Source organism: Tauraco erythrolophus, chromosome 9 (genome assembly GCF_009769465.1).
Source record: "Tauraco erythrolophus isolate bTauEry1 chromosome 9, bTauEry1.pri, whole genome shotgun sequence".
Lineage (NCBI taxonomy): Eukaryota > Metazoa > Chordata > Aves > Musophagiformes > Musophagidae > Tauraco > Tauraco erythrolophus.
In genome coordinates this window covers 4,123,194-4,146,102 of record NC_141473.1, presented here as the reverse complement: position 1 = coordinate 4,146,102, position 22,909 = coordinate 4,123,194, and the positions used below count along the sequence as shown (strand labels likewise).

The 22,909-nt window shown below is 47.4% G+C and overlaps 1 protein-coding gene across 2 annotated transcripts in view; it reads right to left on the bottom strand.

Annotated features, from left to right (window-relative positions):
• Positions 1-22,909, bottom strand: part of CTBP2 (C-terminal binding protein 2) — a 64,530-nt gene that overhangs the window by 30,964 nt on the left and 10,657 nt on the right. Inside the window, exon 1 of one of the 2 annotated variants that reach the window (XM_086616334.1) lies at positions 15,857-17,525. The exons of the other annotated variant lie outside the window; for it this stretch is intronic. Within the exon in view, the coding sequence (XP_086472460.1) occupies positions 15,857-17,525 (1,669 nt within the window). Of the gene's footprint in view, positions 1-15,856; positions 17,526-22,909 lie in introns of those variants that run through there. 2 annotated transcript variants of the gene reach the window in all.

The window sequence follows — 22,909 nt, the reverse complement described above, 5'->3', positions numbered from 1 at the left end:
CGTAGCTGCACCAGCGCTGGCTGGCTCTCCATCTCAGTCCTGCTCTCCTTCCCACTGGTCAGGACAAGCCTTTTCCCAAATCACAACAGCTGGCTGGAGCCAACCTTCCTCCTCCTCCTTCTCGCTACAACTTTCCCTTAGAGCATGATGACTTTTAAATCCTTTCAGGCTCAAAGCCCAGGAAGCAGTAAAGCCCAGCACAAAGTGATATTTATTTCTCATAACTATTTCTTTTTCATATAAGAACTCAATAGAAAAATAACCTCAGCGGTACTTGTCATAGCCAGAGGTGGATCTGAAGCTCTCACGAAGTGAATATGCTGCACGCAGCGGTGCTCGGTGCAGCACGACTGCTTCTTAACAGAGTTAAAGGAAAAGCCAGCCCTAAGCCAAAGCTCCCATCTTCCTTCACTAAGGAGCGACTTCAAATCTTTCGGGGAGCTGGAAACTTTGGTATGGACAAAGAACCCAAATGAACAGCCATAAGGGCTGCAGAGTGGTTTCCTGAATTAGGAAGTTGGCTGTGTTCATAAGGAGGAGGAAAAGAATGCTACAGACAGCCAAGGCAAAGAGCAAGTAAAAACTGTAGCACATGCAGCTCTGGAAGAAACAGAAACTGGCTCCATCAGCCCCCCGGATTCTCCAAAACCACTTGTAATTATTAGGCTGAAAATCAAGCGTGGTCCTGCTGCTGAATCAGAGCAGTACAAGCTTGTGAATAGGACTTGGCCTTAATGAATACATTTTGACAAGGCTCAGAACACTCCCCAGGCGATTTAAAACACTGTAAAAAATCAAGGAACTGACAGTTTTTGACCTCGAGATGTCAAATACGGAACTGCTGTCTAGTTTTGATGAGCTGTCACTCCATCCCCTGGACAACCCTACTGCAGCTAAGCATTTCACATCATAGACTGCAACCACACAATGTGGTCCACGAGTCTACTGGTACGTTCTCAGAGCATCAGTCAATCCAGCTTCCACGGTGTCTGAGAAGCCCTGTTGATACAGCAGCAGTGGTGGTCTTCTCAGCCCTCTGCCCTGCTCCGGCGCTCGGTGATGGGCAATGGGACAGTGCAGAGACATCCACTGCTGGGCGACCAACTCCAAGGAAGCCTGAGGAACCCTCACCTCACTGCTCAGCGCTTGGCCAGGTTTGCCCAGCTGTCCTCGTGGAGAGCCGGTGTGCTGCTGCGGAGTTAGAGAGCCATGTAGCAAACGGAAAACGTTAAGCAGGAAGGTTCCATGCTTTCCTAAACAGCAGACCAGATCCCATCCTGAAAGCACAATAAACTTCAAAAAGAGACGCTTCAGACCATGCACATCTCTCAAGCTGGCGCAGGGTAGATCCTGATAGAGAAGTGGGTAACTGCACAAAACAGTGTAGAAACATGCAAGTGGAGAAACTGCAGCTTTCCCCTGTGCTGGTCGCACGGGGGTCTGGCAATCCAACCAGCACCTGACACCTGCCATCAGAAAGAAGCTGATACCTGTGGTTCTGAGACGACCGAGCATCCCACTATGGAAATTCAAATGTCTGGTGCCAATAACAGCTCTCCCGGGAAAGAGGCAGCTGTGCCGTGCCTCTGGGGAGACCGGGAAGGCAAAAGGAGAACAACACTTCTTGGCTGCAGCAAAAAACCAACATCCTGATGCCTCTCCTAAGCACAAGACTTTGGCCAAGGAGAAACATGGGTTGTGGCCCATTTCCAAGGGTGCACTTGAGATGCTCTCACTGTAATTGAACATGAAGCTGTAGCCTCCCAGGGCTGGGCACGCTCCTCGCCGTGGCGGGCTGCCACCCTGTGTGACTGAACACGGGGTGTTTGTGCTTTTCTGCTTTTCTGCTTCAAACCAGCCAACAGAATGAAACAAAACGGGGGTGTCCGACGTGAGGGAGGCTGAGGGGCATGGCTGCGGTCTGCAGACAGGCGACCGGAGAGCGATGCCAGCAGGACGGCTGAGTTTTTGGAGAGTAGCTCCGAAAAGAAAAATCTGAGACACCCTTGCGATTCTCTTCCATGCAGGAGATGAAAACGAATCACCACAAGCTGGGCAGGGAGAAGTGCAGCTCCTCAGAGGGTCTCTGCCCCAACCACCTCTGCAGCAGCAATATGGCCATCACCCCAGAAGAACCACAAAATTACCTGATTTCCGACCCAGCAGCTCCACGCGGCTTGATACAAAGCAGCAAAGCACAGGTTACACGTTCTGTTTATGAGAAAATCTTAAACGACGTGGAGCGAAATCTTGGCTCTGGGAATCATTTTTTTTAAAAAGCAATTTAAACTTGCTATTTTGCCAAATTCTGATTGAAAATCATTGCTCAGATCCCAAGGGCTCATGACCCACTTACCAAACACGGCACCGCTGTGTTGGGACGGACGCGAGTCAGGGCATTTCTAACACCATGAAGGGTAGAAGCTAGAGGCAAACAAACAAAGCCCATAACCACGCCAACTCACGGGAGGAGCGTACAAAAAATTCGAAACACAAACATTTTGTGAATGTTACTGGCGGCGTTGTTCCCAAGCATGGAACACTTTCCTAGAAACTGGCTACCTTTAGGGCACTGTCTGTCCTGCTGCAGTATTTTGGTTGGCTTACTGGTGCCGACTCCAGTATTTTCCCCTTTTTTCTGCTCTTCTACCTTCTTTCTTCCTCTCTCACTTCTCCAGCTGTGTTTGCACTGAAGGAAAGCTGCTCCTGTTGACTCAGTGGGGCAGTTTCCAGCCTTGCCTACGCTCAGCGATGCTTGCACCCGGGCTGCCGCCTGGGCTGTCCGGCATTTCTTAGTACATACTTCTCGTTCAGTACTATGCTGCTTTGGCTACGTGCCTTAGGAAAGGATTAAACAAACAAATAGGTAAGAAGCATATTAACTCAGCGTGCCTAATAACTTCCCAGAGTGGGAGTAAAGGAAGTTGGAGATTCCCCAGGAAGCTGTCCCGCTATGCGGAGTACAGCCAGATTCTCCCTGTTAGAGGGGGCATCGCAGAGAGGAACTACGTACTCTTGGCACCTGGGCAAGCAATCCATGACCCAACCATGAAACCACCAAAAGAAGACAGGAATTGCATTGCAAACTGCTTATCTTCTTGAGTCCAGCTGCTGCTTTGGAGCCTGAGAGCTCTGGGAGGAGTGTGAGAGGGTTTTCGGAAGGAGTTAAAGCCGCACTCTTCCTTACCGGCATCTGACGCCTCTTCCTTCCTGGAGCAAAAGTGGCTCGCTGTCCCCTTGGGAGAATGGTGGAGCATCAACTTTGGCTCTCACTAAGTGCTCTGCAACTTCCCGTACCGTAAACCGGTTTGCGTAACTCGAATCTGTGCTGTGCAACAACCTCTTGAGCACCGAGCCTTGTAGGAGCCAATGTTGTTTCTCCCGATCCTTCTGTGAGATCTGCCTTTCCATATGTCTCTGCCGACGTGTTTGCCTTCCTTACGACTGTGGAAGACCAGTCTCCCTCTCCGCTGATCCCAGCTCTCTCCCTGTCTCAGCCCACCTGCCAGCTGCACACGAATGCACATGGATGGGTACCAAACGGTTGGGTTCGCTCTTCTCAGCACTGCTCTTCTCTCTGATGCCACCACTACTAAGGACATAACACCGTGGCTGAGGATCTTCTTCAAACTTCTCTGCAGAATAGCCAGCTCTGCCCTTCCCGTGGGACCCTGTCCCTCATTCTCCAGGACAGAGCCACTGGTCCCTGCCCACTATTCATGCTTTTACAATGGAAAAGCCAAGTAACCTTCTTCCATGTCTCCTGCTCTGCAGGTCTTGCAAATCCAGCTCCGCTCCACTGCCATCACAGTGCGTCCCATCTCCTGCTGCCTCCAGCCTCTGCTCAAGCAGTCCCACTGCTGTACTGGGAACAGATGCCACAGTAGAATAGAACTTCCCTTTGCATTTCCCAGGACAAAGCTCAGTCACTACCATGAAACAACTACCAAGAGAGAAAAATTCTGAGCAGAAGTTACAAAAGTCACATTTACTATCAACTTCCCAAACTCCCTCTTTTCCATGTGCCACCTCAGAAGAACGAGACAGTCGAATGGATCTGTTCTGTATTTTTCTTACACACCTCTCACAACTTTTACTTAGCAAAGCACCCATTTTTCACCCCAAGCACTACCTTCCCTCTGACAAATATCTCTGTTTACAGTCTGGAACTTTCTAATATTGAGCCATGACCAAATGCATTATCTCCATCCACTCCTGTTGTGTCAGTATTGCACAATTGCCATTTCTTTTTCTTCTCCTCAACTGCTACCACGATTCTCATTGCTATTAGCTTTCACAAGTGACCTCCTTTGGTTTATTGTAGTCCACAGTGTCAATAATCTTAAAATTATCCCAAAATATAGATGACAGATATGCCAGTTCTGATGTCTTCTGCCATTTCTGAGGATCTTCTTCAAACTTCTCTGTAGAACAGCCAGCTCTGCCCTTCCCGTGGGACCCTGTCCCTCATTCTTCAGGGCAGAGCCACTGGTCCCTGCCCACTATTCATGCTTTTGCAATAGAAAAGCCAAGTAACCTCCTTCTGTGCCTCCTGCTCTGCAGGCCTTCCAAATTCAGCTCCGCTCCACTGCCATCACAGCGCGTCCCACCTCCTGCTGCCGCAGCGCGTCCCATCCCCTCGCCCGGGGTTCTTTTCTCCGGGACAGCCAGAGGGGCTCAGCCAGCTCTGGGCCCTCCCACGACTCTCCCATGACTTCCCACCTGCCTCCAGCTAGAAATCCTTCCCCGCTTCATTCTCAGAGATGCAAAAGCCTCATTTCCCACCACCCCCCCCCCCCCTTTCTGCTTTAATCACCTCTAACTCTGAAGTACTTTTTCTGTTTCAGGAGACCTGGATGCTCTTTCCAGTCACCTTCCAGCTCTCTCTACACTTTTGGATTGCCATCTCAATGCTTCGTGTAGCTCAATCCAGTTTAAAGTCTCAGTTTTTGCTGTTTGCACAGCTACCACTCAGCCATGCCTAGTGCAGCATGTATGACAACCCAGTCATTTCTAACGGTCCAAAAGCCAGAATAGTTTATTGGTTATTTTTGTACAGCACCCTCTCTGCAGCAGAGCACAGGGGGTCCATATCTACAAATAATTTTCATCTTCTGAGTTATTTTTTTTTCTTGAGAGCCTCTCAGTGAGCTAGTTGAAGTGGCTTATCTGTTCATCAATAGGAGCCGAGGCTACACATCGCAGTTTTAGGCTGAGTAAAACAAACATGTGGTAAATTGCCTAATCTGAACAGGAACATTATGATTTCACGTAAAACTGAAATATCAGAAATAAAGAAAACTGAAACATTCGACCATATGCACAACTAAAACACTTTTAAATGGCAAATGTCCAAACCAGAACAATAGTTCTTAACACGCAGCCAGTGCTGCACCTCAAAGCCAGGCTGACCATGCAAGAGTAACCAAAACCTGAACAGTCAACATCAGTGCCATTCAGTACTATATTTAATAGCAATTTGATCCAACAGAATTTAATTTTCTGGTAGTAAGAAAGGTGGAATTTGTTTTCCAAAGCAGGACTTGGATGGATATCCTATCTCTGTAAGGTACACCCCTCTCTGGAGCAAATGCCAGGTGTGGGGTCAAACATACACACAAAGCCTTGGTGTTCTCCAGATCAGGCCCACAAATCACAGAAAACAAGATCCAGCAAGAAATCCTATAACAGATTTAACACGCAACATTTGAAACCAAGCAACGTCACCGATATTTATTTTAGCCGTAAGCCCTCGATTAGAATTTTGGTGCTGAAATTTTCAATTGCAAACTTGCAAGTGTTCGGTGGAATTCCTTTTTATGTCTCGTTTCAGACTGTTAATAACAGTTCCAGTGCTAATGACCTAACTCGTGAAGGTACAGAGGAAAAACAGCATCTCATGAAATATTGATACACACTTGGAAATTTGACAATTATCTCCAGAGCTCCTTGGTAAAATCTGAAAGCAAATAAATAGCAAACATTTCCTGTACTCATTAAAATACTGAAAACCAGAGAAAGAATCCTACTCATTATCCATTTGACAAATATAAACTATTATTTTTAATAATGCACAGATTCAATGCTTGGAATTTACAGCTTCTCTTGCTTAAAGAAACAATTGGTTTTGTAGATCTAATTTTAAGAAATGCAATAAAAATAAGCTATGTGGAGCTGGTTGCTTTTGCAGGAGAGGGTAAAATCCTTCTTCTATTCAAATCAACGACAAACTCACCATTTTTCAGATGGAAGCACAACTTCACTCACTGCCCTGTTTTGGAAGCTGCTTGTCTAGAAAGCAATTCTCCAAAAACTAGAAATATTTTGTTGGCCTTTCTCAGGCAAGCTTCAGAAACAGAAAGCTGGACTAGAAAAGAGATGATGAGCCAGAGCACGGAGCTGCTAGTCCACAAGACATATCTCTGTATCTTGCTTATCTTACGCCAGCGAGATGCTACGTGGGTTCGTGCTCCGGCCAGAGCACAGCGCAGGAGATGCCACGCCGCTGCTCAGGAACACATGCTTTTAGGATGAATGGCAAGTCCAGAGGACACCTTGCCCTGCTGAATAAATTTGAACTGTAAGGGGAAAACTTTCAATGCAGAGCATGACAGGCTGCTCAGCATTGCATTACGGTGCAATCATCGGTGTTATTACAGTAATTCTGCTTTTCTGGACCTTTTAGCCCTCCTTTTTCTGCAGAGAGAATCAGAACCACGACTGCTGCAAACAAGAATGAAATGGAAATTTAAGATTCTTAAGCTAAATGTTTCAGTTGGTAAGATAACAACTTTCACTCATACACAGGTCCACTCAACACGAACAAGAATTTAAAGACAGGGAAAGCTTGAGATCAATAGGAACTGGAACTGCTGGTCAGGTGGGATAACTAAAGCTGCATTTCGGCTTTCCTGATCACTTCAGTGTCCCAACAGGATGGTCTAGATACTGATAAACTCTTTGCTGTCCACTCTGAATAGTCTCTTTTATCTTTCATAATACGTACTAATCAAGATTCCTTTCATTGACAAAGCAAAATATATGCACTTGCATGAACTACTGTACTTGTTGAATATGCATTTAAAACTTTATAATAAGGCATTCAGAGGAAGGCAGAGAACACAACAAATGACTGTGTGTGACATTTCCCTTCCTGTTTTTTTTTCACTCTGTGGGTAACAGTGAAAGACTCCAGTAAGAGACTGGACCACCACATGAAAAGGCTGATAATCTATAGAGTCAGTAAAGGAGCATGTAGGAGGCAGCCTGAAACCGCTCAGGGATTTGCAGCATTAGAAAAAGCATCAGCAAACACGTTAGGGTTAAGACAACAAGCAAGGAAGTCAAGGAGGGATCGTCAGGTTCTTGCATCCCACCACCCTACAACTCCCAATGTGCTCCTCAGCATGGAGGTAACCCACCCGGAGATACCTCCTTCACATCTGGAAAATACACGCCAAACGTTTCAGTTTCGATCTCCTTTTTCTGATTTTTTCGTTGAAAATGTATCCTAAATTATTACTTATTGTTGTGTTTGCTGTCTAAGCAAAGTCTCTTCTGCTTATTTACTTGCCAAGTCGGTACGACAGCCTAGGAAATAATAAATTGCTTGATAACCAAAATAAGTAATTTCTGGCAAACAATGAAGACTCTGCGGGAGTACTGATCCAAATGGATAACGACTGATACACTGATTATATTTTTGAGAGTTTTTCTCCCCATTTTCATGTGTGTATGTATCTGCATATATAAATAAAACATGAGAATCCCTCTTGGCTGTTCATATCAGTATTTACCAAGGATCTCTACCAGTTCCAACCTTTCAGGTAAGCCCTGCTGGTTTCCTTCTTACAGTGACAACCTGCTTATCTGTCAGATTACAGAGTCTAAACCCCGCTTCTCCTGGGGACTATGACGCTTCTGGGAACTGCAGGAAGAGTACTGTACGCTTACTCCTCCCAGCCCCTCCTTGGCTGCCTCTTCTTCCATATGCAAGACATGGCGAGAGGCCATTTCCCTTGGCCACCCTACGTTTGGTGGTTGTGATACATTCCCAGGGCCTGGGGTGCTCCTGGGAGGGAATGCCGCAGGAGAGAAGGGACCTCAAGCCTCCAGCACTGACCCTGCTGCTGGCAGAGATGGCACCGGCTGCTCAAACACAGAGCACGCTGCTCGTGCACGTGGCAGTGTGGTCTGCAGACACCCTTTGCAAACAAAAAAATGAAATTTATGTATGTATGCCTGGCAAATGAGGCTGGGTCAAGGTCTTCCAAACCACCGGAGACCTGGAGACATCATACTGAGGAACTGAACTGCAGCAAGGTCGCAGGGATGCTGTGTCACACGGAAAGGGGCACAGGTCGGCCCCGCGCAGGCAAGGCGAGGGCTGTGTTACGTCGTGCCATAGGACCCACGTTTAAGCCGATTGTTGGCCTCAACACCCTTTGCACAGGGGAGAGGGTGGAGGAAGGAAAGCTGGGCACTAATCTGCTCCATCTGCTCCGGAGCAGCTAATTGGATTGCGAGTGCAGAAGGCAAGGCCCTCGGACACTGTCACGCCAGCCAGGCACAGGCACTCAGAAACCTCCTGTTTTGCCAAAGCAAACTTCCCTGGTGCAGAGGGCGAGGGTCCCACCACGCTGCCAAACACACCTCTGGCCAAACCCTTGCCAAGGATGCAGCTGGTTGCACTGAGGAAGGACATGGCTGCTCCGCACCTCTCTCTCTACTGGAGAGGTGGATCGAAATATTGGAAAAATAGTCCATGTGAACCTCACCCCCAGGAGTAACATTTCATCTTTAACAAAACATGAGAAACAGCAGTCAGAAGAGATTAAATATCAGCTTTCTTTACCAAAAGCCAGTGGAATGCTGTTAACGTCAGGTTTTATTTAGGTGTAAAAGTCAAAAGCTCGTCTGCCAGTTGCTATATATAAACCTTACTAATAAATGTCCTACGTCTGCAACATTTATTCCAAATCAGTGGCTTAATGATTTTGGTCTTCTGCTTTTTAAGGATTCAGCTCGGCACCTACTTCATCTTTAAAAATAATGGACAATTCAGCTGTGCAGCGTTTTCACGAAACTAGTCTGTAGCATAATGCTATGAGAAAGACAAAGAGAAGAAATATAAAAAAACGTTTAATACAATAATGATCAGAAACCTTTAAAATTTTTTCCCTCTGTGAACACTAAGTTTGTAGCTATGGAAACTACTTATGAGAAAGCTAAAAAACCGTCAGCAAATATAGTCAGGGAATGATCTGGATATATGAAAGTCCTAACAATGATAGAGAACTACAGACACAGGGTAAAAGGAAAGTGTAAATTGAAGATGACAACACTTGTGCATCTGACAACACGTTCTCCTCCAACAGGCCAAATTCATTTTTATTGCCATGGCACTAAAGTCAATGAATTGCAACTGGAATGAGTTTGACACTTTCTATTGCTTCTGATAAAACCATTACGAAAAGCGTATTTCGACCTTTAAAAAAGTATTTTAAAAGCGTATTTTCTGCAATCAGTGAATCGTGTGTGCATAGTGGCCAAGACAGTCAATATTTTATCACAGTAGTTTTCAGCCCCTCTCTCGTACGCTGCGTTCTTCGGCCATTTACCCTACTAACGCGAGGAGTTCTGATTACTCCAATTTTAAGATACATACACAACACACCTGCACACTCATCTGCCAAACTGGTGAGAGCACACATACGTAACTAACACCAAGCCGGGTCCCTGTGACCCTTTCAAAGGCTTTCCTAAACTCACTGCGAGTATTTCTAGCTAGTACCTTCATCATGTTGCATATTAATGTCTTGCAAACGATGCTGTGACCATCAGGACAGCAGACACGAGAAAGAGACGTCTGCTTATCTCATTCGAGTATTTTTGTACAGAAGTTGCGATCCCAGTTAAAATCCTTACTCCGTGGTTTTGCCAGCGAACACAGCGCTGACGGACTTTACCTGGAGTAACGCACTAGCTGGGATTGGCTCCAAGGACTTGCTATGGTCTGTCAGGTCAATGCGCAAATTAAATCAGATTTATTCAGTACACTGAGCTTCCTTTGTTGCTGTTTCAGTCTGGATTGTTAATTGAGCTGCCTTACATGTACACACTGTGATTACATGCTACAGTCTCTACAGAAAACACAGTGAAGAAAACCTGAAGTTGATTTCTGAACTGTTTGCTATACGGTGCATTGGGCAAAGAAGGAACCAACCTCAACAAATGCTCATGGAATCTATATTACATACAAAATATCACCGGTAAACCCTCTCCCATAAAAAGCTACAACAATTTCAATGCGGCACTCTTAAAAGAATGGGCAAATATCACTCTCTTAACCCACCCTTCAACTGCCAAGGCTCTTGCTCCTGACTATGCCCTCTGCTCTTTGGAGGCTGCCCACATGAAGAGCTTCAGCCTATAACTGATGTGCAGTTATCACAGTTTTTATCTGTCATGGGGTGGAAAATATCAGTAAAAAGAATCGCCATCAAAAGTTAAACTGTATAGTCAGAGCTGAGCTCTGACATCACAGTGAAAGGCATTTCCAGCTGGGCTTTAAGCTGATAAAAGAGAAGATGAGTCCCCTTCACACTGGAGAGAACTACTCGTCCAAAGAAAGCAGCTACCATCAGCCTGGCTTTCCCTCCTCAGGAAAAGGTCAGGCTTCTAACCAAATCTAACAGCCAAGTAATTTTGCTCCTCCTTCCTTATGATACCTACCCGATTTGTATAGGACAGTCCTGTTCCTCATCCCTGGGGGAAGCATCTCCCCCTCTGTGATCACTTGCTTTCATATCTTCATATGTAAACTAGAGTTTGAAAAACCATCCAAGACACTTACTTGCAATGGATCACTGTTCCTCACTGGAGTTCCCTAAGTCCATCATCAGAAACAGAAATCTGGAGAGACTCCTCATTTGGGAGAAGTCTAGGCTAGCTACAAAAATACAAGACTTCTTATTAACCAACTGCTTTAAGACTGAAGAATTAGATACAAATCATAAATTGAGCAATCTAATAAAAATACTAGCAAACATAATAATTTGAAGATGCAGCATTTTGGAGGTTGTCCTGGTTTCAGCTGGGACAGAGTTAGCTCTTCTTTTTAACAGCCAGAAGAGCTCTGTGTTTTGGTGTGATGTTTGTAGTTGGCACTGAGGTCTCAAGGACTTTTCAGCTTGCCATGTTCTTGCCAGTGTGCAGGGGCACATCAGGATAAGGGGGAGCACAGCTGGGATGCGGGGTCCACAAGTCTCCTTATGATTTGTACTTAGACTTAGGATTGAGGCCAAACTGGCCAATGGAGTATTCCATATCATGCAGTGTCATGCCCAGTATAAAAGTGAGGGTCGGCCAGAAAGAAGGGCTTTTGCTCTTCCGGGGCTCTCACTCTCGGGTCTCTTTGACCATCCAGAAACTCAGAGTTTAAAATAATACCTCATTGATCAGCTAGATGATGTAGTGGTTCCCACCGAAGCCTGGAATAAACTAGTAACATGGTATGGCTGCACAGATGGGCAGCAGGCTATTGTGAGAAAAGTAGTGGAATATGGTCTGTGAAGCACTACGAAGCTGAAGTTTATCTTCTTGAGCTGAAGCTGTGCGAGACCACCGATGTTGCCAACACAATTAGCTGCCACTTCAGCAGAGAAGATACTCTTGCTACCGTTGAGAAAGAAATGAGAAAACTATTTAATATCCCAGCTGAGAAGGAAATTAGGTTATGGAACAGGTATGGGGGTCACAATTACGGGTGGCTCCACAGGCTGGACATCACTGTGCAAGATGCAGAGCTCTATCATGGTCAGGTTGTTATAATAGAAGGGAGAAATGAAGGTGGCACATGGCCTGGACCTTTCCTGGCAAAAGGTTCTGGATTTGTCTGGATCTCTTACAACTGCAGGGACAATGCCTCACTGTTGCAACCTGCACTCTGTGGACTCGGTAACCTTGGAAATACCTGCTCCATGAATTCTGCATTACAGCGTCTGAGCAACACCCCTCCTTTGACTGACTGTTTCTTGGAAGATAAATAGGAAGCTGAAATAAATCAGAACAATCCACTGGGGATGAGAGGAGAAATTGCAGAAGCCTATGCAGAGCTCATTAAACAGATTTGGTCTGGGAGACAGTCTCATGTGGCCCCACGAATGTTTAAAGTCCGTGGTGAAGTCCCTGAGACCGCTGCTGTGCAGCACGGGCTTTGAGAAGCAGGTGCTGGCCATGGAGGCGCAGGGTGGCTGGGATGCCCTGCTCGGCACTGAGACCCACCTCTCGGGAGTGCACATCGTGGGCAGGTGAGAGCCCCTTCTCCCCGCTCCTGGGAAACTCAGCTCCAGCACACCTCCTCCCGTTCCATCTTCACCGACCCGGTGTCTGTGCGGCTGCTTCTCTCAGATCTCAGTCCTCTCTGGGTGAACTCAGACCAGTGGGCACCCTGGGAGCGGGGCGCTTCCAAGTTCTCCAAGCGGTGCCGCCGTGGCCATCTCCAGCCGCGGAGAACCAGGGAAGTCACAGGGAGCAAATCCCCTCTCCCGCCACCAGAACCCCTCCACACAAACCCAGCGCAGCTCCAGTAATCTGACGAGTGACCATTAGACGTGGTTTGCCCTCACCAGCTTTGCTGACCGACACTATTTATTTCCCAGCATTACCACCCACTCGAGCACGAGGCTGCCCACCAACCCGCCCTGGCAGCACACTGCCAGCTGACAAGGATTTGTTGCTCGGACTTTGCAGGATTTTCTTTCCTGCTTGCTGCTGAGATGAGTTGGTGCATTCGCTACCTACGATGCTCCGCATGGCGAGGCTGCAGGAGCAGCCAACTCCGAGGACGTTTCTCCCCGGGGAAGCCATTCCTGACAGCTTCACGCACGAGGTCTCGATGACACAGAGAGTGGCAGCTTTGCCAGAGCCATGGTTGGAGGGTTCCCAGGATGGGAAGCTGGCTCGGCTCCGGAGACACCACTCTCGAATCCTACACCCTGCTCGCCCTGCCACCACAGCAATGGGTTTAGTTGGGTGCTCACTCAGCACCTTCTCATCATGCAACTCTGCAATTCCCAGGAAGGACAATTTATCTAACTTCTTCTTAATAATTATTTTATGAAATGCAAATAAGTTGCAGCCATAAATCCTGTTGCTGCTTTTCCCTTACCTAACCGTACCGAAGGGAGGGGCTATAAGCATGCGACGCGTGCCTGTATCCCCGCCCAGGTCACTGCCATCAGAAACACCGGGCAGGAGAAGACACCTCCCTCTCATGAGCCCTCTGCCAAACACCAAAGTAAACAGCAGCTGGGAGGGATCCGCATGGAGTGTCAAAGCTCAGCACAAAATCACAAATCGGGTAGCAGAAAGACTACAACACACAGTCCAACGAGACTTCAAAAATAACCAAAATGATGCATTTTAAACCCCTATCCGCATAACAAGCTTCAGAACATCACTGGACTACAGCATGCATTTTGTAACCCTCCGCTGACCCAGAAGACATTAACTTCTACTGACAGAAAATATTTGCAGCCGTTCAGAGACAGAGTTTAACACTGAACCTTGCTTTCACCTTGCGACTCAAATATTCACACCAAAGCCACAACCAGGAGAAGGCTTGTTGCTCCTAAAAACGCATCCTGCCTCTTCCTGCTGGCAAAGGCGATTTTCCTGGATTTAGTTAAGTTTCAGGCATCCACTCAGTGTTTTAAAAACATCTTAACGTATTTGTAACATTCGCTTATCACCTCGCCTGTAAGTGTGAACACTCCTTAGCAATGGTGCTCCTTAAAGAATAATTCCTCAACACAGCTCCAACATCAAAAGCCACCACGCCTTCCATTTGTAATCCATATCCTTCCATTTGCCATGTGTCTTACCTTGGCTTCTACTTCTAAAACATAGTTTAACAGGAAGAAAACCTCTCAGGCTATTTGGAAAACAAAAAGGGGAAATAAATAAAAACGAAGACAATTTTACAGGTCCTACTTCAGCTAAACCTTTCAGGGACTTCAATGGGAAGATAATCTTTCTGTGATTATGGCCAAACCCTCTCGTTGCTTAGCAACACATAATTAAGGAATATGTTTTCAGATCCGCTTTGCAAGCTGGCCATTATCAGATGAAATTACTGGAGCAACAAATGTCATCCTCATGCAAATGAGTTGGTGGTAGGCAAAAAAAAAAAAAAAAAAAAAAGAAGGTTGAGTAGCGAGAAAGAGCTCGGCGGCACGGAAACGCTGCTGGCGTCCTCTCGCCGCGCCCCGGTAATTCTTGTAAAGGGAAGGCATAATACCTAGATTTTTTGAGAATAGGGTTTTTAGTTTATATACAAGACACACGGAAGGAGGGTCCGTTTCGTGGTGGAGGAGGCTGCTCCCCAGGCACGTGCTCCAGCGGTCCCTCACGCCAGGGCTTTCACCGCATCGGCACCGACCGGCTCACTCAGGCGTACCACGAATAAACGAACATATTTGTGTTCGCCGCATCACGCCAGTTTGCCTCTTTTTTTCAGGCTTTGGAAAATTGTTTATTTAAAAATACTGCCTGGCTGTAGTACTTTTATGTCTGATCCATGTCAACACAGAACATGTTGCCTAATATTTAAGCACTTTTTAGGAATCAGTACATCACACCAGCTACATAAAGGACGCATGAGCATGAAAGAACGGCACCCACTTCCTAGCTGTGTAATTATGGTAAGCCAGGGGAAGGGGTGTGCCAAGCGTCTGCGTTTTGACAACTTTATCATTTCCACTCACAAAATCATTCTTTATTTAGATTCCTGTGGAATGGCATCACCAGTTTGGCACCGTCTCTATGCCTATAAATGGTATCCTTTTATTAAAGCTCTGTGCGTGCGCGCTGGTAGGGCACATTGTTCGAGATTCGTTCGCAGGGGAGTTCAGCTGAACTGCACAGGGAGAAAATTCCCTGCTCACAGAGCCGCTACCAGGAAAAACATTTCAAGGGATTTCTTTCCCCGTTTTTCAAACAAGTCAAGCCACAAATGAATGTGTTTGCCATATTCCCTCATACTTAGCAATGTGGTTTTGGGGGTTTCTGTCGGGCTCTGAGCATTACCATCAATGTACATCTCTAAAGTGGAAGAGTGGAGCCTGCTCAGCTTATCCAGCCTTACATCTGAGCAGCCAAGGGCCTGAGCACTTCTGGAAGGGGAAGGGAAGACCAGGAGCCACCATTCATTTTCATTGTTCTAGTGCTTAATGACAGGCTTTTAGTTTTAAGCACAGACCTATTACTTTAACAGCTACATCACTTCACTTACAGGCATCTCCAGAAGGAAATCGAGGGGTTTATTTTGTATGCCTGATAAACCAGCAAATTAATAATAAGAAGAAAAGACTTAGGTAATGGCCGAAGGTGAGTTGATTCTCAAATAACACCATTAGCTATCTGATGAATTTAGTCAAAATAATGCTAACCATTTCCTTGGAGGAACACATTTGCACCTGATAACAGCAGTAAAAAGTCAATCTGCAGCAAACCCTATAGTCCTAATTGCTCTGCCAGCACAGTATCTAATCTCCCGTTTTCTACAAACAACAGGAACGGCAAGATTAACCCTGGAAGCGTTATCTGAGATACCACTCACTTTTAACTCAAGTTGGCTAAACAAATAAAATATTTGGAATTTAACCGCAGAGCGAGAACCAGCGTCTTTTAGCCTGCAAAGAAATCCCATTTGCCTCCTTTTCCAAATAGGAAAGCGTCTAATATTTCGGTGAAACCCCGATATATTTGACTGTGTTTTGGGCAGGGGGGGTAAAGTAAGCAACAACAAGGCGGTTCTAAACTACCGTACGGGCTAAGACCCTTCAGAAATTACTTGGTTCAGGTGATGCCATGGTGGAGACGATGACTGGGGGGCCCGTGCGCCTGCTGAGCTTCGGGTACGGGGAGAGCTGGGCAGGGAAACCGGGTCCAGTGGGTGCCAGGCTGCCGTCTCCCGCTGCTCCCGGCCGGCGGAGGAGCTGCGGGCTGCCGTGCGGGCTGGGCGCCGGCGACGCTGCCGCTGTGCGCTCTCTCTTCATCAGCTCCATGGGCACGGTGTAGGTGGTGGGGTAGGCCGTTTTGGGGCTGGCGTGCGGGTTGGCCGTGGTCATGGGCATGCCGGCTGGAGCAGAGTAGGCGGAGGCTGGACGTGGGTGCGTGTTGCAAGGCAGGGGGGTGTTGTATCCAGAACCGGGCAGGAAGTGAGGCCCCTGAGGAGCCCCCACAGGGGCAGGGTAGGTGGTGGTCTCGAGCAGATGCTGGGTCGGGGCACTGGATGGCCGGCGGTGCATCTCCCCCGCTCTTGGGGAGAGCGGCTGCAGTGGAGGTGGTGCTTGCGGGGCAGCGGGGCCGTCTGTGGTCACCCCGTAGTCACCCGGCAGCTCGCTGCGGTGGCTGAAGCTGTTGGAGCGGGTCCTGGGGCGCAGCGCCGCACTTCTCCGCTCCTGCCTCTGCAGCTGCATTTCTGCTTTGTAGTTGTGGGCAACGCGGGCGAGCACGCGGGCTTGCCCCAGGTTGGGAGCCACGGACTTGATGTCGTTCTCCTCCATCATGGCCAGCAGGTTCGGCGAGTCGAAGCCCTGCTGCAGCAGGGCGGCGAAGGTGGGCTCCGAAACACCCTCCGCACGCAGCAGCGCCACAAACTCGGGGTCGAAGCTCCTCTTCCCCTCCGGCCCGGGGAAGGCGGGGGGCACCGGCGGGTGGGAAGGGGTCGCCACCGCTGCCTCGTAGCCATCGTAGGGGCCCTTGGTGCTGGTGGCCTCCCGGCCCGGCCCGTAGCCACCGCTAGCACTGCCGGTGGGGTCCACCACCAGGCAGGTGGGTGCAGCCTGCCGGCCCCCTGCCGGCTCTGGTGGCCGCTCCGTCCCATCGCCATAGGTCTGCCTGCTGGGGAAGGTGGGCGGCTCTGCCGCGTACCGCGGGGCGGGGGGCTCCGCGCCGTACCGTGCCAGGGAGACATCTCTGCCACGCACCCGCTGCCCATCCAGGGCCATCTTGGGGTCCCTGTAGAGGCGGGCGGCATCCGGCGGGGCGACCGGGCGCCCTGGCGCCTGGTCCCAGGACAGCCGGCTGCCGGGCAGCCCGTAGCTCGCCGGTGGCCGGCTCATCACGTAGCAGCGGGGGTCCTTGGGCGACCTGGCCGACAGCGACGGATCGCTGTAGTAGTCCTGGGGCGGCAGGGAGCCCCGGCCAGCCATGGCTGCCGGCCGGTCACAGTAGGTGAAGTCTGGCACGGAGCCTTTCCTGAGGGGCCCTGGGGTGAAGGCGGCATCCTGGTATGGGTACGCCTCTTGTTTCAGCTCCGCGCCGCCCTGCAAGGTGATATCGTTGGCGCGCGGCGGCTCGTACCAGCCGCCCTCGCCGCCGTAGGTCAGGGAGCTCCTGCGGCCGGGCAGCCTTTGGTACTCGAAGGCGTTCTCGCTCTCCCAGTTGCCGTCATACCAGCCGGCAGCATCCCAGCTCTGCGAGCGGCCGATGTTGGGGTGCTTGCTGGGGATGGGCATCGCCGCGAGGCCACTCGCTCCCGATGAAACGGAGAAGAGGAGGCGCCTTCCTTCTCAGTGCTCCTCCGGCGCGCATCAAAACCGGACCGTGCTCTGCCCGAGCCCTCCTGGGACTTCAGAAACTGCCGACCGGTGGTTTTACCTTTCAAATTGCTGCCTGAATTATTAATTCCTCGAAACTTTAGTAGGCAAAGCACGCAGCGGCGGCTGCCGCCCGCTCTCGCTCCGGGTCGGCGGAGGGAGAGACCCTTCCCGTGCAGTGCAGCCGCAGAGGAGGGCGGCCGCGCTCAGCCCAGATGCTTTATCCTCTGCCGCTGGGGACGGCGCGCGCACATGGACAACTGGCCGGGCACTGCGTGGGGATTAGGAGCTAAATAAAACCACTAAAGCCCTCGCTCCATGTGACATCATTTTAGCCCGATGAAATCTCCCGCGCCGACCCAGCCAGCAACCTCAATGCTATTTCTCCTGGGGGGAATGATGATTTTTGGGGTTTTTTTTTTGGCATGCTGGTTTTTTTTAACATGCGTTTTATCTGTTTCAGTTGTCTCCCTCCTCGTTAGCTTAAGGCTCCCAACCACACCAGCACCCACCAGGAATCAGCAGCAAGATAACGCAAGGAGCACGCATCCGCTCGTCCCCACGCACGCGCATGTAAAAATAAAAAAGAAAGCTTCAGTGTCAGCTCAATCTTAATCCACCCTGATGAAATGCTAATCCACTGCACACAGCTAAGGACAAATTAAATGGGAGCAAGCAGGCAGGCCTAAAAAAAGGCCAACGCGAGATACTCAAGAACACAAGAGCGATGAGAAATTAGTTAGGTATCTGCGTAACACTTTATGAATATTGTAATTTGCTTTGGAAATTACATTTTTTGTTGTAGTTTCAAATTAGCCGTACTAACGAGGCTCCAAAAGTATTCTTTACATTATTATCATAATAGGCAAATCCTTTCATCATCCAAGGACAGAAAATTGTGGAGGTGTAAGCTGGAATGTATAATTTTAAGACCCTAGCAGAGGTCACGGAAAAGGAGGGGAGGATCAAAGGATCTAAAGCCTGGTCTTACAAAGCAAAGAGGAATAGCAGACTTCTGCCTATTATCTCCAGCTTCCTTTGGAAAAACGACATGTTTATAAGATGGGAAAACACTCCGAAACATCAGACAAAACTCAATTTGTATCATCTTCAATATTCATACGGATTAAGCTTTTTTTACACTTAGAGTAGGCAAAAGGATTTAGGTGGAATCACACTACGGAAGATTGTTATTTGGAAACATAATAAAAATTCCCATATATAGTCATTGTTTTCAGAGAAGATATTAAAATTACCCCCCAAAACATGTACCTAAATTATCACACGTTGCTCACGCACAAATATTCCTTTTCAAAGAAGAATAGGTCAGTTGTTACTTATTTTGCCAACCACCGCGAGCGAAGCAACGTTTTCCTGTCTCAAGTTAAAAAAATTCAGAAGGAAAAGATTTTGCCTTTCTCTGCCATGACCACAAATTTCTTCACCTCCAACACGCCTCTGCCAGGACGGACCCAGTAAAAGGAGTAACAGTCACCTTCCCTGGTCTGTTTGCGAGGCAGCTTGCACATTTTTCCTGGCTAATCCACAATAAATGTTTAGTGCAGTAGCCATCACATGATAGACCATTGTGCTATTATGATAGCTAAATCACTAATACAGTCTAATGCTTATACTTGCCTATCATACTAATACCTCTGGGCTATATTTCTGACCCAAATACTGACAGGATCTTTGAGTAATCCCTAAATTTCTTTATTGCAGTAAATATTATAAATCCTCTTCAAACATTCTCTCCTCCAATTCCATCCCCGAGAACTACAGTCTTTAAAATTATGTTGGATATTACACAGACATGCAAAACATGGGCCCCAAAAGATTATTTATGCAATTCTCAGAGAATATCTGATTGGCATCATATTGAATTAACTAACAAACTTAAGGCACATTGGAAAATTTCTTCTTTTGTGAGAGTCAAAATGGGAAGACACATTTGTGGCTTATAAATAAAGCGGAGAACATTTTAACAAACAAAAACATTTTATTACAACAACATTTTGCTAAAGAATAAAACGTATTCCCAACTGGATACAGTGAGATCTGTGCCATTTTTTTGTTCTGAAGCAGCAGAAGAAAGCTACCAAAGATGTATATGAAAAAATAATAAAATCCTGGTCTATAGATCAAGGCCATCTTCTACTATTGTCTTCAAAGAAATTACTAATGAACATAGCCACCATGTTAAGCCCTGGTTGACAATGGAAAAAACCATGCCATAGAGAAATTAAATTTCAAAAATGCTCATCTTGAACAATTGCAAGGGAAGTCAGAAGGAGCTTCGAGCATTTTACTACCTCTGAAAAAAACAAAAGCTTTAATAAGCCCTTGAGTTGCATGATGGACACACAAAAGAGACCTCACCCAAACCAACAGATCTGTAACTGGTGGCCATGCCCTGCCCGGCTCCAGTACACATATGGGTGACAGCAGGACCAGGAGACCCATCTCCAAACTCCCTACAGCCCAACTGCAGGAGCAATTGCACGCTTGGGCTCCAAACACCACCCACGTGCCATTGCACCAGCCTGCCCTTGCATGGGCGCAACCTTGCAGCCAGCCCTTGGGCAGAAGGACGTGCTCTGCTCACGCCTGCTTCACAGAGGCCAGGAAACTTTAACTTCAGACCTGCCACTGGGAACACTCATGCATATGGATGATTTATCCTATACATGCTGACCTCAATGGAACAAATTAACCATTCCTGTGCTCCAAGCTAAGCTAAACACTTGCAGGACCAGAGACTGTAGGACTTGGACGTTTCTCCATTTCTCTGCAGCCATAGGGCAGATGTCCTCTTTGGAGGGCTCTGCTGGCACCTCTTCTTGCTGATCAAGGGTCCTGCAGCTGGTGGGGAAGATGCGCCCATGAGCTGTGGAGTTGAGCAGCCTCCCATGCCACCACGGCAGCAAAGGAAACGTTACGTCCCCAGTGAATCAAGAAATGAATAAGAAATGATCGGAATGAAATATTTATGGATAGGCAGTAAGGGTCTTTTATTTTTCTTTTTTTGGCCCTCTTAAAAGCAGTACCTATGCAAATTCCCGGAATTCCACGGGCATTTCTGAATTCAGACCCAGGCAGTAATGGCCAAGAGGGGATGCGGAGGCACCGGGGCACAACCCGACGGGAGCAGAGGAGGTGCTGGCATTCCCGACATGAGGGGGAGACGAAGGACTACGGGACAGGCAGAAAATCTATTCTCCCTTTATCTTTTAATTCTAGAGGTATTTGGGTGAAAAAAACCACACACAAAAGCCAGAAAAAAAACAAAAAAGGCAAGCTGATCAAGAGATTAAATGCTCTGGTATTTCAGATCATGTGAAAAATGCACCGTTTTGACTTAATACCCTGAGTTTCAGTTTAGCCTTGATCTAACAGGCGGTAAATTTTGCTATGATACAATGACCACAGAGCAAATCTGCTCTGAAAAAAGGTAACAACAGAGTAGAAGAAAGGTGGGCCCATCGTTTAGACACCATTTTCAAAAATGGCAGGAAATCTGGTTCCAGAAACAACTAGCAGTGGACATGAAACAAGTATCCTACACAGTGCTAGAAAGTGCTGGTTTCTTCCCATGAGGAGAGTCTGGTTTATGCAAAAAACCTATGATAAGAAATCAAGACGTTAAATCTGCAACACAACTGTGTAAACAACATTTTTTGGTGTCTGTAGCACTGACTCAGGAGAGGCTGGATGTGAAATTTCTTCCATAATGATGTAAAACATTTCGTAACAAATTTTGAAAGCGAGTTGCTGGAAAGATTACTCTGTGCGACAAAATAGTACAGATTGGTTTTAGTTTTGCTTTTTATTATTGTAAAATACTTTTCAATTACAAATTTAAATCTCGTTTCTATTGGAAAAAAGTATTTTTGACGTAGTAAAATGTTGATGTTTTCTCCCAGATTATTTCCTTCTGGGAGAGAGTGGAACTGAAGCAAAGTAGTGAACATGCCAAATGTAATTTCTGGCAAAAACCGTGAGGTGCATCAGTATCGGAAAGGCTATTTCTCTTTCAAAGGCAAAGGAATCTTATTCTTGGTAGTAAAAAATCCTCTAGATAATAAATACATCTTGTATAAATGGAGCAGGTACCAGGACATCCAGCTTTTACACTTCGCTCTGCCTCTGTCAGTGAGTAAATTGCTTAATTTCTTACTCGCCGATTCCCCTTCCATCAAGAGGGATATAATAATACACACCTATCACATTCGGATGGTGTTAAGATTAAGCAGTGTTTGTCATTTGTTTTCAAGTGACAAAGGACAAAGCTACCAGTAGGATAAATGCTTCTGCCCTCGCAGCCTGGGCGTTCAAGGACTGTGCGTGACTGTGCCTAATGATCCCCAAAGCTCGGGAAGCCTTTTCTGAATATCGTCCTCCTCCGTTCAGCTTGCAGGATGCTGGGGAAGCCGAAATGAGCTGGTGCTAAACTATACTGTGGTATACCATGGATGCTATGGAGAGGAGAAGGAATATAGCACGCACACACACACATAGAGGCGTGAGCACAAATTAAAAAAAAAAAAAATTGAGAGAAGAAAAGCAGTAAGAAAATGTGCCAAATCCTTGAAAATTAACGCATTTGCTAAAATTTGGCTCTGCAAAAGTCTCTCTCCCAGTGGCAATAAGCACTCTGCCTAGATGGACTTTCTAACAGTCTCCTGAAATTAGAGGAGTACAAAGAGAAAATTAGCAGGATTGTGCCGGAATCATTTTCAATAATCAAAGGAACAGAACAGCATCTGAAAGCACTCAGTGCTTGAAGCCGTGCCACATGCTTTTACCAATTTCCAAACCAAAAGCATAGATGCTTTGTAACCTCAACAAAACACACTCAAATACCAACTCGGTGCGTTACGACCAAACACTCCCAAGATCAGCCGATTATTAAACAATCATTGCCTCGTGTAACTCCGTATTTCGATGACTTTAAAGCAAGAAACAAAAGCTTACGCCCATTTGTAACTACACCCCCTTGGCGCCGGGATAGAACTGTGCCGTAACCGTTGGCTCGCACGCGTTACGAGCTACAGCAATGCGCCAGCGCACGCTGCCTCGCAAGGTTACGGGCAAACTGGAATCCGTAACTGGGTTCACTCGCCGTTCCCACTGGCTACATACAAGTGGGCCCACGCACATGGAAAAGAAAAGGTCGATATCGTTACCTAAATACATGTGGAGGCGCAGCGAAAGAGCCCACCTCCCACGCCAAGTAAAACAGACGTTTACTCTCAAAACTGACAACACAGTATTGCAGTGCCGCTCTGAGTAATTTCCCAAGA